The sequence below is a fragment of the Carcharodon carcharias genome, chromosome 7 (genome assembly GCF_017639515.1).
Source record: "Carcharodon carcharias isolate sCarCar2 chromosome 7, sCarCar2.pri, whole genome shotgun sequence".
Taxonomy (NCBI): Eukaryota; Metazoa; Chordata; class Chondrichthyes; order Lamniformes; family Lamnidae; genus Carcharodon; species Carcharodon carcharias.
In genome coordinates, this window is record NC_054473.1 from 30,961,150 (window position 1) to 30,980,324 (window position 19,175).

General features: G+C 44.0%; 2 protein-coding genes across 4 annotated transcripts in view; one reads left to right on the plus strand and one right to left on the minus strand.

Annotated features, from left to right (window-relative positions):
* Window positions 1–19,175, plus strand: part of zgc:77375 (uncharacterized protein LOC402927 homolog) — a 44,390-nt gene that overhangs the window by 19,529 nt on the left and 5,686 nt on the right. Inside the window, exons 5-7 of the mRNA XM_041190819.1 lie at window positions 10,177–10,210; window positions 12,265–12,439; window positions 17,556–17,744. Of these exons, the coding sequence (XP_041046753.1) occupies window positions 10,177–10,210; window positions 12,265–12,439; window positions 17,556–17,744 (398 nt within the window). The remainder of the gene's footprint in view (window positions 1–10,176; window positions 10,211–12,264; window positions 12,440–17,555; window positions 17,745–19,175) is intronic.
* The window catches only part of rab43 (RAB43, member RAS oncogene family), a 69,985-nt gene that overhangs the window by 6,449 nt on the left and 44,361 nt on the right, over window positions 1–19,175 (minus strand). The window contains exon 4 of one of the 3 annotated variants that reach the window (XR_005943454.1): window positions 7,469–7,519. The exons of the other annotated variants lie outside the window; for them this stretch is intronic. The gene's annotated coding sequence lies outside the window, so the exon portion shown is untranslated. The remainder of the gene's footprint in view (window positions 1–7,468; window positions 7,520–19,175) is intronic. 3 annotated transcript variants of the gene reach the window in all.

Sequence of the window (19,175 nt, forward strand, 5' to 3'; positions counted from 1 at the left end):
ATATAGATGTTAATATTACAGTGTTGAATATTTGAGTGGCTATAATTCTGTAATGTTTCAGGAAAGTCAGTATTCTAAGGAAAAATTGGGTTTAGGTTTTATGCAGCTTATTTGCTCAAATCATGTTCTCAGCATTGAAGGAAAAATAGGTCATTTGACCCAGGGCATTATCCACTCTTATTTGAGTCTCTGCAATGATTCTTAGCAATGTCTCTTTTTTTTCTTCATTCATGGGATGTGTGCGTTGCTGGCTAGGCCAACACTGACGTTTCACAATATAATAGCTGGTCTGTTATTCGGTTATATAAAGTATTCTGTTCTTGCTAATTTATAAACTATGATATTTCAAAACCCCCAAAACTTCTGTACTGACCTTTATAACAGATATTCTGACTTATATCATCAATGTCATTGCCTACTCAGCTTCCCTGCTCCCCTCCTTCTCCCACCTCCAAAATAAAGCTAGAAACTGAAATGTAGGTTACTTCGATGGTACTGAGTTTTTTTGGCTTCCGTGTCCCAGGCTGACATTTAAGTCAACACTAGATTCTAAGAATGACCTATACCACCAGAGGGAAAATCAATATTGCAAACCCATTACTGCCTACTCGGTGGGAGATGTTGACACTTTCAATTCTGCAACAACAACTTGTATTTATATAGTGCCTTCAATGTAATGAAACATCCCAAGGTGCTTCACAGCAGCATTATAAAGCAAAATTTGACACCGAGACACACAAAGAATATTAGATGACCAAAAGCCTCAAAGAGGTAAAGGCCAAAAGAGAAGTAGAGAGCAAGGGAATTCCACAGCTTGGGGCCTTGGCAGTTGAAGGCACAGCTACCAGTGGTGGAGGAGTTGAAATTGGGGATGCTCAAGAGGCCAGAATTAGAAGAGCACAGATATCTCTGATATCTGTGACACCATCCAGGATAACGCAGTCCACTTGATTGGCAACCCATCCACAAACATTCACTCCCTTCACCACCGATGAACAGTGACAGCAGTGTGTATCATCTACAAGATGCACTGCAGAAACTCATCAAGGCTCCCTAGGTGGCACCTTCCAAACCTTCAACCACCATCATCTAGAAGGGTTGTAGGCCTGAAGGAGATTACAGAGATAGGATTGGGCAAGGCTATGGAAGGATTTGAAAACAAAAATGAGAATTTTAAAATTGAGATGTTGCTTAACTAGAAGTCAATGTAGGTCAGCGAGCACAGGGATGATGGGTGAAGAGGACTTGATGCAGAGTTTAGATGACCTCAAGTTTACAGAGGGTAGAATGTAGAATGCTGACCAGGAGTGTTTTGGAATAGTCAAGTCTAGAAGTAAAAATGGCATGGATGAGGGTTTCAGCAGCAGCGGAGCTGAGGCAGAGATGGCATCAGACAACGTTACAGAGGTGGAGATGGGCAGTCTTGATAATGCAAATATGTGGTTCGGAGTTCATCTGAAGCCCAAGATTGCGAATAATCTGATTCAACCTCAGAAAATGCTGAGGAAGATGAGTAGAGTCAGGGCTGGGGAACAGAACTTGTAGTGGGAGCCAGAGACACGGCAGAATTTATCCTTTTTTCCCCACAGGCAAGTGTGGAAGTGGGGCTCCATTTTATCAGCTAGCAGGGTTCAGGGTGAAGATTCCACTGTCCTCCTGCCTCCCTCTGATCAAGGCGAGGCAGGAAGGCTTGCAGGCAGCCTTCAAGCCCACTGGTCCTGAAGTGTCCACTTTCCCATCTGTCCATCCCCGCCACGGGTATTCTACCAGTCAGTAGCAGACAGCCTATAGTTTCCTGCTTTCTCTCTCCCTCTTACTTGAATAGCGGTGTTATATTTGTTGTTTTCCAATTTGTTGGTATCTTTCCAGAATCTGGGGAATTTTGGAAGATTACAACCAATGCATCCACCATCTCTGTAGCTACTTGTTATAAGATGCTAGGATATAGGTCATTAGGTACAGAGGACTTGTCAACCTTTAGTTAAGTCCCATTAATTTTCCTAGTATTTTTTGTCTAGTGGTAGTGATTGTTTTAAGTTCCTCCCTCCCTTTGCCCTTTGATTTTTCTACATGTCTATCTGGTGGATTTTTCTGCACAAAAAAACATAAACAAAATCTTTTGTCAGTCACTAATGGATTTTTGATTGCCTTTGTTTTCCTTGTTTTTTATTCATTTACGAGATTTGGGCATCGCTGACTAGGCCAGCATTTGTTGTCCATCCCTAACTGTCGTTGAGGAAGTGGTGGTGAGCTGCCTTCCTGAACTGCTGCAGCCCATGTGGTGTAGGTACTCCCACAGTGCTGCTAGGGAGGGTGTTCCAGGACTTTGACCCCGTGACAGTGAAGGAACGGCAATATATTTCCAAGACAGGACGATGAGTGGTTTGGAGGGGTACTTCCTGGTGATGGTGTTCCCATATATCTGCTGCCTTTGTCCTTCTAGGTGGAAGCAGCCATGGGTTTGGAAGGTGCTGCCTAAGGAGCCTTGGTGGGATCCTGCAATGCATCTTGTAGATGGTACACACTGCTGTCACTGTTCGTTGGTGGTGGAGGAAGTGAATGTTTGTGGATGTGGTGCCAATTAAGTGGGCTGCTTTGTCCTGTATGGTGTCCAGCTTCTTGAGTGTTATTGGAGTGTTGTGGATTATAAAACTCAAAATGATTTTTTTAAAAAATTAATAAGTAAAATAATACTATTATTGGGATGCTTTTTGTACCTTCTACCATGAAGCCAGACACAAAAAAAAAACTTGTTCAAAGCCTGCCCCATTTAACTGTCTATTTTATATGCTTTGCTAGTTTACTGTCATACTTCTATTTCTCCCTCTTTTTTTTTAGTCATCTTTTGCTGATTTCTAAATTTTTTCCAATCTTCTGACCTACCACTAATCTTTGCAGCATTTTTGTCTTTTCTTTTAATTTGATACCACCCCTAACTTTCTTAGTTAGCCACAGATGGTGGATCCTTCTCACAGAGTCTTTCTTTCTCAATGGAACATATCTTTGTTGTGAGTTATGAAATATCTCCTCAAATGCCTGCCACTGCTTCTCTGACCTCCTAACCGTTTAACCCCATTTCACAGTGTTATGATCCCCGTAGGAAGCGATGACATTTAAAAAGAAATCTGAACTTCCAGTTCATAGCTGATTAGCTGAAATGGATGTCACAGGAAGATTTCACATTTTTAAGGTCTTTACTGTAACAACTTACTAAAACACTATTAACTAAACACTTTTTGTAGGGAACTTATACATTAAAATACAGAAAGGGATGTTACCCTTTCATAGTTACCACCTATCGCACTCGTACAGAACTACAGTCCTTTAACAAACAGTCCACAATTTCTCCCAGCTTCCAATGGATGCCCATATTCCTGTTTCGCTGAGTAATAACTCTGAGTGACTGTCTCCAGATGCTATCCTCAGTTTTCAGAGAATTTCTTAAATTCACCACCAGCAGTAAAGCCTGCTCCAATGATTCTTCCTCCCCTGGCCATGCCAGGATGAATCCTAGAGGATCCTTTATGATAGGATCATTAATTAACCGTGTCTCAGTACACATTACCTGGTCTAAAATAGCCCATGACCTGGTTAGCCTATTACCTGGTTAGTTCCAGAATGTATTGTTCTAAGAAACTGTCCCCATACACTCTTATGAACTCATCCCGAAGGCTCCCTTTACCAATTTGATTTGTCCAATCTGTACGAAAATTCAAATCGCCCCTGATTATTGCAGTACCTTTATTACAAGCCCCTATTATTTATTGATTTATACCCTGTCCTACAATGTAGCTACTTTTATGCGACCCATAAGCTACTCCCAACAGTGACTTCTTTCCCTTGGTATTTCTTATTTCCACCCAAACTGATTCTACATCTTGATCTATTGAGTCAAGATCATTTCTCACTACTGTCCTGATTCCATCCTTTACTAATAGAGCTATGGCACCTCCTTTTCCTTTCTTCCTAGCTTTTTGAAATGTCAAATATATTGTTATTCTTTCACTGTCGCTGGGTCAAAATCCCGGAACTTCCTCCCTAGTAGCACCACATGGACTGCAGCGGTTCAAGAAGGCAGCTCACCGTCACCTCTTCAAGGGCAATTAGGGAGGGCCTGGACAGCAATGCCCACAGGCCCTAAATGAATAAAAAATATCCTTGAATATTCAGTTCCCAGCCTTGGTCACCTTGCAGTCATATCTCTGTAATGGCCAACATTATCATACCCATTTATTTTTAATCTGTGCTATCCATCTTGTTACAAATACTGCATGCATCAATGTTCCCTCTAAGGTGCGTGCGTGTGGCTGAACAGCTATTTGGAATACCCTGTGCATTCTAATAGACAGTGAGCTCAAGTGGGGGAGGGGAGGAGCTAAGTGTTAACCCCAACTGCAAAAGCTCAAACAGCTTTTGGAGAGAGAGCAGGAAATATGCAGCTGTGATTGGAGGCGTTTTGAGTGTGGGAGGGAGGGAATCTGATTGGAGGGGAAGCAAGGGCAGGAAAAAGTGCAGCTTTGATTGGACAAGCAGCAAGGTTGAACTGGAGGTGTTTTCTGAAGGGAGAAGGCTGGAAAGCGAGGGACCAAACACGTCTCAGAACCCCACAATAGACTGTGCTTCAGAAGCTGAGTGTGCTGCAGATTCACAGTTCGGGGTCTGGGGGGGGGGGATGGTTGGTGAGAGAATCGGTGAAAATACCCCGGTAGTCAGTCAGCCTGTAAGGAGAGGGCAAGGCTGACTTGAACCGAATGAAAGTGATGAGACCTGCAGAGTGTCTGGCTGCCAGCCCTGGGTTAAAGATGGATTCCAGAGTGCTCACCATACACCCAAAGCTCAACCTAGAGCCAAATGGACCAGAAAGGCTCACAGCAACTAAAGGAAACAAAGCCAGTGGGCCAGGTCCATCATCAGTCATGTCCAGATAAAAACACAGCCTGGGATGAAGTTCATCAATTGATTTTGTCTCAGTGAGCAGCTAATGCTTTCTGATGGGCATATTTAGGATGCAGCTTTAAGATTGATCATATATAGCAGCAAGACCAATGAAGACCTGCCTTTATCAATGACCGACCCAGTCTGGAAGCTGAAGGTTAATTGAAGCTGTCTAGGTCAATGGATGAGAGATCATCTGATTGTGAGATTTATTTAACTTAAGCAAGGTGAATAGATGTTTAAGATTCTTTATAATTTAAGCCCAGACTTCAAAGGCTTGTGCATCCTCCTTGCTCCTTTCATATATTGTCACCTCTCCTGAAAGGGCAAACACTTGTTAACAAGTCCACATGTGGGATGTGTGAGGGCAGGAAAAATGGGGGGGATGTGAGAAGGAATATAAGGAGATGTATGAGCAAAGGGAGAACACAACCAGAGAGCAAAGAGATATAAAAGTAGAGATGGAATGGGATGGGTGGGAGAATGGGGTGGGTGAGCAGGGAGGGTGGGAGAATGGGGCGGGCGAGCAGGGAGGGTGGGAGAATGGGGCGGGCGAGCAGGGAGGGTGGGAGAATGGGGTGGGCGAGCAGGGAGGGTGGGAGAAAGGGGCGGGAGAGCAGGGAGGGTGGGAGAATGGGGCGGGCGAGCAGGGAGGGTGGGAGAATGGGGCGGGCGAGCAGGGAGGGTGGGAGAATGGGGCGGGCGAGCAGGGAGGGTGGGAGAATGGGGTGGGCGAGCAGGGAGGGTGGGAGAATGGGGCGAGTGAGCAAGGAGGGTGGGAGAATGGGGCGGGAGAGCAGGGAGGGTGGGAGAATGGGGCGAGTGAGCAGGGAGGGTGGGAGAATGGGGCGGGAGAGCAGGGAGGGTGGGAGAATGGGGCGGGAGAGCAGGGAGGGTGGGAGAATGGGGCGAGTGAGCAGGGAGGGTGGGAGAATGGGGCGAGTGAGCAAGGAGGGTGGGAGAATGGGGCGGGAGAGCAGGGAGGGTGGGAGAATGGGGCGAGTGAGCAGGGAGGGTGGGAGAATGGGGCGGGAGAGCAGGGAGGGTGGGAGAATGGGGCGGGAGAGCAGGGAGGGTGGGAGAATGGGGAGGGAGAGCAGGGAGGGTGGGAGAATGGGGCGGGAGAGCAGGGAGGGTGGGAGAATGGGGCGGGAGAGCAGGGAGGGTGGGAGAATGGGGCGAGTGAACAGGGAGGGTGAGAGAATGGGGCGAGTGAGCAAGGAGGGTGGGAGAATGGGGCGGGTGAGCAGGGAGGGTGGGAGAATGGGACGAGTGAGCAGGGAGGGTGGGAGAATGGGGCAGGCAAGCAGGGAGGGTGGGAGAATGGGGCGAGTGAACAGGGAGGGTGAGAGAAAGGGGCGAGCGAGCAGGGAGGGTGGGAGAATGGGGCAGGCAAGCAGGGAGGGTGGGAGAATGGGGCAGTGAACAGGGAGGGTGAGAGAAAGGGGCGAGCGAGCAGGGAGGGTGGGAGAATGGGACGAGTGAGCAAGGAGGGTGGGAGAATGGGGCAGGCGAGCAGGGAGGGTGGGAGAAAGGGGCGAGCAAGCAGGGAGGGTGAGAGAATGGGGCGAGTGAACAGGGAGGGTGGGAGAATGGGGCGAGTGAGCAAGGAGGGTGGGAGAATGGGGCGGGAGAGCAGGGAGGGTGGGAGAATGGGGCGAGTGAGCAGGGAGGGTGGGAGAATGGGGCGGGAGAGCAGGGAGGGTGGGAGAATGGGGCGGGAGAGCAGGGAGGGTGGGAGAATGGGGAGGGAGAGCAGGGAGGGTGGGAGAATGGGGCGGGAGAGCAGGGAGGGTGGGAGAATGGGGCGAGTGAACAGGGAGGGTGAGAGAATGGGGCGAGTGAGCAAGGAGGGTGGGAGAATGGGGCGGGTGAGCAGGGAGGGTGGGAGAATGGGACGAGTGAGCAGGGAGGGTGGGAGAATGGGGCAGGCAAGCAGGGAGGGTGGGAGAATGGGGCGAGTGAACAGGGAGGGTGAGAGAAAGGGGCGAGCGAGCAGGGAGGGTGGGAGAATGGGGCAGGCAAGCAGGGAGGGTGGGAGAATGGGGCAGTGAACAGGGAGGGTGAGAGAAAGGGGCGAGCGAGCAGGGAGGGTGGGAGAATGGGACGAGTGAGCAAGGAGGGTGGGAGAATGGGGCAGGCGAGCAGGGAGGGTGGGAGAAAGGGGCGAGCAAGCAGGGAGGGTGAGAGAATGGGGCGAGTGAACAGGGAGGGTGGGAGAATGGGGCAGGTGCGCAGGCGAGAGAATAAGAATGGGACCAATGGGAGGAGAAGAGTTTTCCTTCTAAGGTTTTCCTGTGCCTGGCCACATAGTAATCTGGAATGAACTGTGAATTGAAGTATACAGGCCACTCGACATTTTGAATGTCCAGTGAGTTTTATTTTGTTTCTACTAATGGAGCATATCTGCATTACCTTGACATTGGTGCACATAAAAATATTGTTGTGCACATGGATGGAAAATATTCCAGGGAACCTTGACGTGCATTCAGATAAACAGCCTTTAATTCTGTCTTTTTACCATTTTACCTACCCTAAACCTTCTTTGTTGGCGCACTCTTATACTTGTAGATTCTGTTCTTTCCTAGAAACATAGAAAATAAGAGCAGGAGTAGGTCATTTGGCCCTTTGAGCCTGCTCTGCCATTCAATATGATCATGACTGATCCTCTATCTCAATGCCATATTCCTGCTCTCTCCTCAAAGCCCTTGATGCCTTTAGAATTTATAAATCTATCTGTATCATTTTTAAAGACTTGGCCTCCATAACCCTCTGTGATAGAGAAGTCCACAGGTTAACCACCCTCTGAGTGAAGAAGTTTCTCCTCATCTCAGTCCTAAATGGCCTACCCGTTATCCTGAGATTGTGACCCCTTGTTCTAGAACCCCCCCCCCACCAGCCAGAGGAAGTGTCATCCCTGAAACCAATCTGTCCAGCCCTGTCAGAATTTTATATGTTTCAATGAGATCCTCCTCATTCCTCTAAACTCCAGTGAACACAGGCCTAGTCTATCCAATCTCTCCTCATACAATAATCCTGCCATCCGAAGAATCAGTCTGGTCACCCTTTGCTGCACCCCCTCTATGACAAATATATCCTTTCTTAGGTAATGAAACTAAAGCTGCACACAATACTCCAGCTGTACAGGGCCTTGGTCTCACCAAGGCCCTGTACAGCTACAGTAAGACATCCTTGCTCCTGTTCTCAAACCCTCTCACAATGAAGGCCAACATACCATTTGCCTTCCTAACTGCTTGCTGAATCTGCATGCTTGCTCTCAGTGATTGATGTACAAGGACACCCAGATCCCTTTGTACATTAACATTTCTCAATCCATCACCATTTAAATAATACTCTGCCATTCTGTTTTCCTACCGAGGTGGATAACTTCACACTTATCCACGTTATTCTGCATCTGCCACGTGGCCATGTATTTGCCCACTCTACTTGTATAAATTGCCTTGAAGCCACTTAGCGTCCTCCTTACCACTCACATTCCCACCAAGTTTCATGTTGTCAGCAATCTTGGAAATATTACATTTGGTTTCCTCATCCAAATTATTGATATATATTGTGAATACTTGGGGCCCAAGCACTGATCTCTGCGGTACCCTACTAGTCACTGCCTACCACTCCTGTCACACTCTAGTTATCATTCTCAGTATCCCACACTATTGTCTTGCCCTTTCTCATTAACTTTCTAAATCTCCCCTCATATGAACCCTCCCCTCCTGGCTTCCTCCATTATTCAGTTTAAAATTCTCTCTACAGCCCTAGGTGTATGATTCAGCCGGACAATGGTCCCAGTGCAGTTCAAGTGAAGGTCGTTCCAGCGGTACAACAGTACAGCTCCTTTTCTTCCCAGTACCGATGCCAGCACCCCCCGAATTGAAACCCCTTTTTCCCACACCAATCTTTGCGCCAGGCATTCAACTCTCTAATTTTATTTACCTTTTGCTAATTTGCTTGTGGTTTGTAGCATTCCAGAGATTACCTTTTGTGATTCTGCTTTTTAATTTAGCCTCTAGCTGCTCATACTCCCTTGACACAACCTCTTTCTTCATTCTACCTGTGTCGTTGATGCCAATGTGGACCATGACAACTAGTCCCTTTCCATCCCAATACAAGCTTCTCTCCAGGCCTGCAGAGATGTCCATACTGGCAGGCAATTTAGCCTTCAGGATTCTCACTCCTGGCTGCAGAGAACAATGTCTATCTGCCTAATACTGTCCCCTACTACCACTACATTCCTTTTTACTTCCCTGACTTGAATGACTCCTGCACCACAGTGCTGTGGTCAGTTTGCTCATCCTCCCTGCACTCTTTGCTTTTGTCCACACAGGGAGCAAGAATCTCAAACCTGATGGATAAGTGCAAGGGCTGAAGCTCCTCCAGTGCTACCTTTTGGATCCCCATATCTCACTTGTAGTCCTGTCCCTGACCAGGGGCCAAATCTGAAATATCTAGCCTAAGGGGTGCGACTACATTCTGGAACAAAAGTAACTTTGTCCCTCTCTGATGCATCAATATCCAAAGCTCAGGCTCCAGCTCATCAACTCTGAACTAATGGTCCTCGAGCTGCAACTACTTAACTGCAAATGCAGTTGCTGTGGATAATGCCAGTGTCCACAACTCCCACATGCTGCCCTACCATCTCCATTTTATTTTAGCTAGAGTTTCAAGTTTAGAAATAGCACTCAATGATTGTTTGTAGTTATATCAAGTAATTTAACCAGTTGAGCTACAAATTTAATACATTACTTAAATATCCCCAGTACTATTTTAAACTACCGCCCTAGTTTAGAGAAAAAAAGAAAAGTGTAATGACCATCAACCAATCACCTACCTGCTTACCTAATTAATGCTTCTGGATTCCTGCTCTTGATCTCTTGCTATCACTTGAATCATTCCTTGTTCAAATTCTCTGAGTTAAGCAAGTATCCTGTCTAGGCAGACACTAAGCTGGATTTCATGCTACTAATTCAAACTATTTTCTTCAAAAGATTAACTGTGAAGAAATATGGACTAAGTCATTTGAATAAAAAGTGTATTTTGTTGCATAATTAACAGATAATCTTAATTAAACAATTTTGAATTAGGAGGGACTGTGCCTGTGTGTGACTACAATACTTTGCACATTGTAATTGTGGAAAAGTCTCTTCTGAAAAGCTCAATAATGTTATCTTTGTCCTCAAGTGACATGGCAGTAATCTTTTAACACTAGAATTCTTTATTTTCCAGTCACCTAAACCTGTGAAGTTTCCTAACATTGAAGGTAACTCAAATGTGTGTGTTTTGTGCATTTAAATTGTTTATGTTAAATGGCAGTTGTGTTAAAGTTCATTTCCATTCTGACTGCAGTATTAGTGTGAAGCAGTTTGACTTTACACTGATACAGCAGTTACATAAACCTATATACAGCATTGGGGCCCAACCTGACACCAGAATGAAGCTATGTTCAACTCCCTGGAGGAGAGAGTCTCTCAAATAGGTTTGGGCCTTACAGTCTTAAGTTTAGAATCACTTTGCACCAATGCTAAAATTGAATAGAATGCACCCTTAAGGTGACAAGTCTATTATACTTGTATTAAAGGAAAGGTTTGAGAAGAAGCAGGTCTGGAATACTGTAGGCTGTTAGCTGTATTGAATTTGACCTTTTTATATTAAGGGGGAAAATTCTATATAACAGTGCACAAACAACTGTTGAATGTCAACCTCAATTACCAATCTTTGAATGGTATTGTGTAAAAGCTGGTGGACAAAACTGGTTTTTAATTTGCAAATTTAATTTACAAAACTACTGGTTTTCGCTTTTCTTGGAGTATTCAGAAGTCACTGGCCACCTGGAATTTTCTGCTAGAAACATGGGTGTTGTGGGAGACAAGGACATATCCTCCATATTAATTAAGTTTAGAGTAAATACCAACTATATCACTGCTGATTGTGCTCCAAGAGCAGAATTATTGGGAAGTGCTGGTAATACCATTAAGTTTTTAGTTAATATGGAAGTCTTGCATTCCTTCCTCTCCATAATTCTGCTACTAAATTTATTGATTTCTCGATTGGCTGGTTGCACAGCTGGTTTGCAAGTTTGTTCTCTGCCAAATGGTTCGCTGCTCCAGTTTCTGTTCTGAGTTTCGTTGCTGGCTATCTTGGATCTCTGACAGCTTTTAATGTCAAAAGATAACTGTAAGCTATATATTGTAAAATTATATTTTTAATCTTTTCCTGGTACTGGTGCGTGTATTTATTTTTGTAATATTGTAAAGACGTTACAATGCCAAACAAATCTTACTAAGAACAACTTAGAAATGCTGTTCTCAGACAACATTTCCCTCATTTTGTTTTGGAGTGTTTGGGCATTGTATATTTTTTCCTACGCTGTTCCTACTCTCCCATGGCCATTATGACATTTTAAAGGTATTAAAATTCCAAACAAAGAAATACAGTAACTAATAACTACTGGAAAGCTATGCAACGTTAAACTGTAACAATGCAGCAGTCTTGTTAAGCCTAGAATTTCATGTAACAAGAATGATTTGTTCAGTCATTATACACCATAGCTTTTCAAACTGAGATCTGTGAGCAAATTGCAGGGGGTCCACAGATTAACAAACTTGTGCCAGTCAGGGGTTACGCATATTACATAGTATCTCAAATTTTGCATTCTACCATTTTCCGTATTTGTTGCCTTACACATTATTTCTTTTGCTGCATGCTAATGATTTATTTTGGGAGTTTTGATATAGGCACATTTGAATATTTGCATTGAATCTACCGACTTATGCCATTTGCAGGGACTCCCATACACAAAGTACAAAATACAGAAGCTCGGATGGAGGTTCCAGATAGGCCATTTGCTGTTCTCTTAAGATAAATAGTCACAAATTCAAATTTTAAGGGTAGATATGGGAGAGAAGGTATCCTTCTGTCAGTATTACATTTCATAAATGTCTTTGTATTTGGTTTGTTCACCTCTCACGCAGTGAGACTCTGTTTCTCCCCCTGGTGGCTGACTAATAGAAGAGCATGGCCAAAAGTCGTCATTGCACATCTCCGTATTCTTCACGATATTTTAACTTGCTACAGGCTTTCAACATGTCTCACAGAATGTATTTTTGAGTGATTATAGCCTGAATTTTATCTGCAGTAGACTGTGAATTGAAGTTACTGACATGCATTGGTGCACAGTAGTAATCTCAATAATTGGGTTCCATAGTACTATCTCCAATCAAAAATCCTTTCTTAAACATGACTCTCAGTGTTTTGTTTTACTTCCAATATGCCTTAATTAAATGTACTTTTTCTTACCCCCCCTACATTTTTTAGCTATTATCCTGTTTTGTGAGCCTATCCATTGGGAAACACATCTTCAGCTGATTATTGATGTCCTCTTGACTGCTGGAAATCCAGACAGCATTCCTCGGCAGTTGCTTTACCCTCATATTCCTGTAGTGGCTTGTAACACGGACTTGATGTGGGTAGCAGAGGGCAAGTCACCAAGGTATGATAAGACATCCACATAAGATTAAACAATTAAAGGTAGACCTAATTCAGATTAATTTCAAATATGAGGGTTAATTTTGAAGTCAGGCTGCAATGTGGGGACTTGCTGTATGAGAGTGCAGATCACAATGGACCTATAATGTTATAGCTCTTTTGCTGGCCCCTGTTCTAGTCTAAGGTACCAAGCTCAGAGTCTTACCTTGCCAAGTACCACTTTGTTCTGAATTCCAACTCTGCAACATACAATCCTGAGAGGAACATTGGTTACAATAATAAATGTCAATACTTATTGTACAAACTTCCCTGAGTGATGACTAAGCATTAGCTGTCACTGGATTCCTTTTCCATAGACTAAATTTTAAGCGTTGACTATGCGGGGGTGATGAGGCAGGAAAAGGAGTGGCAAGTATTTGATATGTTTGAAATGTTTTGCAATGGAAAAGCTCTGAAGGACAAATAGCATGAGGAAAACACCACTCTTCCCTCTGGGAATTCTATTAATGTTTTTAAATAGAAGTGAGAGATGAAATGTACTTAAGGTCATGTGGAAGATATCATGACTCTCTCCTCTTTCTGTTTCTGGCCCCAGCTAAAATGGCAGATATGAGAATGTTCTATCTAGAACTTGGAGGGCTATAAAGCCTGGGGGGTATGGAAAAATTTGGGGCTAGATTTACACGCTAAATGCAACATCCTTATATTCTGTGACAATTAATTACTGGAACAGATGACCAGTGCAGTGAATCCTGAATTAGCTGATTCTTTATTCCCTTAAGTCAGATTTTTTTTTAAATGGTTATAGCCATGGCACCTGGGGAAGGGGATGGAAAAGGGGAGACCCCAGTATCAGCTGAATTTTACGGGCCACTCGTGGGCAGGAATGCAGGCAGGCAGACCTGTAAATGAGGCTCTGTGCCATTGGCGACATGCCTGCCTACTCCCACCACATTTTTGAGTGTCAGTGAAGGCCCATCAGACCGGAAAATAGCACGTCTAATCCCTCTATTCAAGAAGGGAAGGAGGCAGAAAACAGGAAATTATGGGCCAGTTAGCTTGACATCTGTCATGGGGAAGTTGTTAGAATTGATCATTAAGGAGGTTATAGTGGGCACTTAGAAGAGCTCAAGGTAATCAGGCAGAGTCAGCATGGTTTTATGAAAGGAAAATCATGTGTAACCAATTTATTGGAATTTTTTTGAAGAAATAACATACACTGTGGACAAAGGGGAGCCTGTAGACATACTGTGCTTGGATTTCCAAAAGGCATTTGATAAGGTGCCACATCAAAGGTTATTACGGAAAATAAAAGCGCATGGTGTAGGTGGTAACATATTAGCACGGATAGAAGATTGGATGGCTGTCAGAAAGCAGAGAGTATGCATAAATGGGTCTTTTTCGGATTGGCAGGATGTGACGAGTGGAGTCCCTCGGGTCTGTGCTGGGGCCTCAACTTTTTACGATTTACATCAATGACTTAGATGACGGGAGCGAAGACATGGTAGCTAAATTTGCAGATGGCACAAAGATAGGTAGGAAAGTATGTTGTGAAGAGGACATGAGGAGATTGTAGATGGATATAGATAAGTTGAGTGAGTGGGCAAAGATCTGCCATATGGAGTTTAATGTGGGGAAATGTGAAGCTGTTAACTTTGGCAGGAAGAATAAAAAAGCAGAGAATTACTTAAATGGAGAACGGCTGCATAATTCTGAGATGCAGAGGGATGTAGGTGTTCTAGTACATGAGTCACAAAAAGTTAAGATGCAGTTACAGCAAGTAATTAAGAAGGCTAATGGAACGCTATACTTTATTACAAGAGGGAGTGAACATAAAAGTAAGGCTGTTATGCTTCAGTTATACAGGGCATTGGTGAGACCACACCTTGAATACCGTGTGCAGTTTTGGTCTCCTTATTTAAGGAAGGATGTGAATGCATTGGAGGCGGTTCAGAAGAGGTTTACTAGATTGATACCTGGAGTGAGTGGGTTGTCTTATGAGGAAAGGTTGGATAGACTGAACTTGTTTCCACTGGAGTTTAGAAGAGTGAGGGGTGACTTGATTGGAGTATACAAGATCCTGAATGTCCTTGACAAGGTGGATGTTTCCTCTTGTGGGTGAGTTTAGAACTAGGGGGCACTGTTTTAAAATTAGGGTTTGCCCTTTTAGGACAGAGATGAGGAGAAATTTTTTCTCTGAACATTGTGCAACTTTGGAACTCTCTGCCTCAGAAGGTGGTGAAGGCAGGGTTATTGAATATTTTTAAGGTAGGGGTAGATAGATTCCTGTTAGGCAAGGGAATCAAAGGTTATCGGGGTAGATGATATGTGGAAATCGAAACACAGGAAGATCAGCCATGATCTTATTGAATGGCAGAGCAGGCTCGAGGGGCCGAATGGTCTACTCCTATTCCTATTTCTTATGGGCTACCTTCAAAGAGGTGATGGTTTGGGCACAAGGTATGTTCCCTCAAAAGGGAAGGGTAGGACAAAAAATTCAGAACTCCCTAGCTGACAAAGGAGATAAAAATTAAGTTGAAGGAGAAAAATTATGCTTACAAGAGGTGTAGGGTAGCAAATACAACTGAGAACCAAGCTGAATGTAGAAGGTTCAGAAGGGATGTGAAAAAGCAAATACAAGAAGCAAAGAGGGATTATGAAAAAAGACTGGCAGCTAACATAAAAAGAAATCCCAAAGTATTCTATGAGCAAATCAATAGTAAAAAGGTGGTAAAAGGAACAGTAGGGCTGATTAGGGACCAAAAAGGGGATTTACACATAGAGGCAAGAAGCATGGCTCAGGTGTTAAATGAATACTTTGCATCTGTCTTTACCTTCGAGGCAGACGCTGCCCAGGCCATGGTGACAGAGGAAGAAACTCAGTCACTAGAAGGGTTTAAAATTGATAAGGAGGAGATATTGGATAAACTGTCGGTACTTAAAGTTGATAAAGCACCGGGACCGGATGAGATGCACCCAAGAATATTGAAGGAAGTGAGAGCGGAAGTGGCAGAGGCACTGGCAATAATCTTTCAATGTCCCCTGGATTCGTGGGAGGTACCGGAGGACTGGAGAATTGCGAACATTATGCCCTTGTTCAAAAAAGGTTGTAAAGATCTGCCCTGCAATTACAGACCAGTCAGTTTATCTCCGGTGGTGGGGAAGCTTATAGAAACAATTATTCAGGATAAAATTAATAGTCACATGGAAAAATGTGGATTGATATGGAAGAGTCAGCATGGATTTGTTAAAGGAAAATCATGTCTAACTAATTTGCTGGAGTTTTTTGAAGAGGTATCAGAGATGGTTGATGCCATTGATGTGGCGTATATGGACTTCCAAAAGATGTTCGATACAGTGCCACACAACACTTGTGAGGAAAGTTATAGGTCATGAAATAAAAGGGGCAGTAGCAACGTGAGTACAAAATTGGCTGAAGGACAGGAAACAGATAGTAATGGTTAATGTGTATTTTTCAGGCTGGAAGGTGTGTAGTGTGTAGCTCTTCCTGATATATATAAGTGATCTAGATCTTGGTGTGCGGGGGACAATTTCAAAGTTTGCAGACCTTGGGAGAATTGTAAACTGTGTGGAGGACAGTGTAAAACTTCAAAAGAACATTGACACATTGATAGACTGGGCAGGTAAGTGGCAGGTGAAGTTCAGTGCGGAGAAGGGTGAGGTGATACACTTTGGTATAAAGAACATGGAGAGACAGTATAAAATAAAGGATACTATTCTAAGGGGTGTGCAAGAGCAGAGAGACCTGGGTGTATATGTACATAAGTCATTAAGGGTGGCAGGACAGATAGAGAGAGCTGTTTCCAAAGCGTACAGTATTCTAGGCTTCATTAATAGGGGAAGAGAGTACAATAGCAGGCAAGTTATGATGAACTTTTATAACACACTGGTTAGGCCTCAGCTGGAGTATTGTGTACAGTTCTGGGCACCATAGTATAGGAAGGATGTGAACACTTTGGAGAGAGTGCAGAAGAGGTTTATAAGAATGGTTCCAGTGATGAGACATTTCAGTTATGAGGAAAGATTGGAGAAGTTGGGACTGTTTTCCTTGGAGAGGAGAAGGCTAAGAGGAGACTTGATAGAATATGATAGAAGTTTTCAAAATCATGAAGGGTCCGGACAGAGTAGATAGGGAGAAACTGTTCCCACTCGTAAACGGATCGAGAACCAGAGGGCATAGCTTTAAAGTGTTTTGCAAAAGTAGCAAATGTGAGGTGAGAAAAACTTTTTCACACGGTGAGTAGTTAGGCTTTGGAATGCACTGCCTGGAAGTGTGGTGGAAGCAAGTTCAATTGAGGCATTCAAGAGGGCATTGGATGATTATTTAAATAGAAACAATCTGCAAGATTACAGGGAAAAAGCAGGAGATTGGCACTAAGTTAAAATGCTCAGAGATCCGGCGCTGACACGATGGGCTGAATGGCCACCTCCTACACGGTAACAATTCTGTGATGCGTCGGGTGGGCCACCTGCCATGACTCAATTGAGGCCCTTAAGTTGGGCAATTAATATCCAATTAAGTGCTTCATCCTGTATTGAGTGCTGGCCTCTTCCGCTGCTGCTCTGATTTAACAGATAGCAGGAGAGGTCAGTGCTCAATATGCAGCCCAGCAGAAAGAAGAAGAGTAATATGAATGGCTATGGGAAGAAATCAGGAAAATGCAACTGTACAAAATCCCCGAGGGTTCAGTGCAGAAAAAGAGATTTGATTGGTCTATTCCTGTGTTAAATCTTTCCGTTTCCCTTTAAAACTCTTCACCCCTCTATCTCCCTCCCCTTTTTAGGACACAGCTTAAAATCTGCCTCATGGACCAAACTTTTGACCATCTGTCCTAATGTGGATCTCCTTAAGTGGCTTGTTGACAGATTTTGCTTGCTGTTTTTATGAAGTATCTCAGGATGTTTCACTATGTTAAAGGCACTGCGCAAGTATTGTTTTCTGTTTCTCCCTCTTCCACAATAGTTGGCAAAGAGGCACCCAAGTGAGGTAAATTTCTCGTGATCGAAGTTGAACTTCGAGTTAGCAACACAGTCAGTTATTGGAAGAGAAAGCAATTTTCTGTGTTGTGATTTTTGACACTTCCCCTCTGGCCCAACAGGTTCGGTCATGGAATATTTGTGCTGTGTCTTGAAAACATTTACAAGAAAATCACAGGCAAAGATCTTAAATATGACCTCTTACTAGGAAAACCAAGTGAAATAACCTATCATTATGCAGAGTGTCTTATAAGGGCTCAAGCTGCAGGAAGAGGATGGCAGAAACCTATTCACACACTTTACGCCATTGGGTAAGTGGCTACAATTATGGGAAAAATGCATTTGGCTCTAATTTGTAGAGACAAAAAGAAAACTTTATTTTACAAGGATATTTTCCTTTTTAAAATATCTTGTACTCTGATTGCAGCAGCTGTCTAGCATCTCAATGTATAAAGACCTATTACAAACTGTGAATATTGTTTTCAATGATATAAAATCCAAGTCACAACTCTTGCAATCCACTTGGTCTTAAAATTGCTTGTGGTGGGGTGTGGGGAGGGGGCAGTGGAGGGGCACAGCTCTGACTTGTCTTTAGGCTTTCAGTTGTCTTTCTAGCCTCCTTACTTGCCCATTCTGCTCATGCCAGATGAGTAATATATGCTGTGGAAGGCAGGGTAAATAACCACCTTTCAGTCCTTGTATATCTGCCATAAATTTGTTATTCCCTGGACCCGAGTAACCAAATGAAACTTAGACCACTCATCTGGAGTTGGGGAGAAGAGCAAAGGAGGAAAGTGAAATGGTCTCAAGATGGGTAAACAGGCTTGATTACAAAGTTCGTGAAGCCAGCATTTATTATCAATCCCTAATTGTCCTTGAGAAGGTGGTGCTGTGCCACTGCCTTAAATCACTGTAGTCCATGTTAGGGAGCTGTTAGGGAGGGAGTTCCAGGATTTTGACCCAGCGACTGAAGGAATGGCAATATATTTCAAAGTCAGGATTGTGTGTGACTTGGAGGGGAACTTGCAGATAATGGTGTTCCCATGCATCTGCTGTCCTTGTTGTTCTAGGTAGTAGAGGTCACAGGTTTAGAAGTGCTGTTGTTGGAGATTTGTCAAGTTGCAGTGCAGTGCATCGGTGGTGGAGGGATTGAATGTTGAAGGTGGCGGATAGGGTGCCAATCAAGCGGGCTGCTTTGTCCTTGATGGTGTTAAGCTTCTTGAGTGTTGTTGGAGCTACACTTGTCCAGGCAAGTGAGGAGTATTCCATCACCCTCCTGACTTGTGCCTTGTAGATGGTGGACAGGCTTTGGGCATCAGGAGGTGAGTTACTCGTTGCATGATTCCTAGCCTCTGACCTACTCTTATAGTCACAGTTTATTTGGCTAGTACAATTAAGTATCTAATCAATGGTAACCCCAGGATGTTGATAGTGGGGGTTTCATCAATGTTGATGCCATTGAATGTCAAGGGGAGATGGTTAGATTTTCTCTTGTTGGACATGGTCATTGACTGGCATTCGTGTGGCACGAATGTTACTTGCCACTTGTCAGCCCAAACCTGGATATTGTCCAGGTCTTGCTGCATTTGGACATGGACTACTTCAGTATCTGAGGAATGATGTTGAATGTTGTGCAATCATCAGTGAACATCCCCACTTCTGACCTTAGGATGGAGGGAAGGTCATTGATGAAGCAGCTGAAGATGGTTAGGCCTAGGACACGCCCTGAGGAACCTCTACAG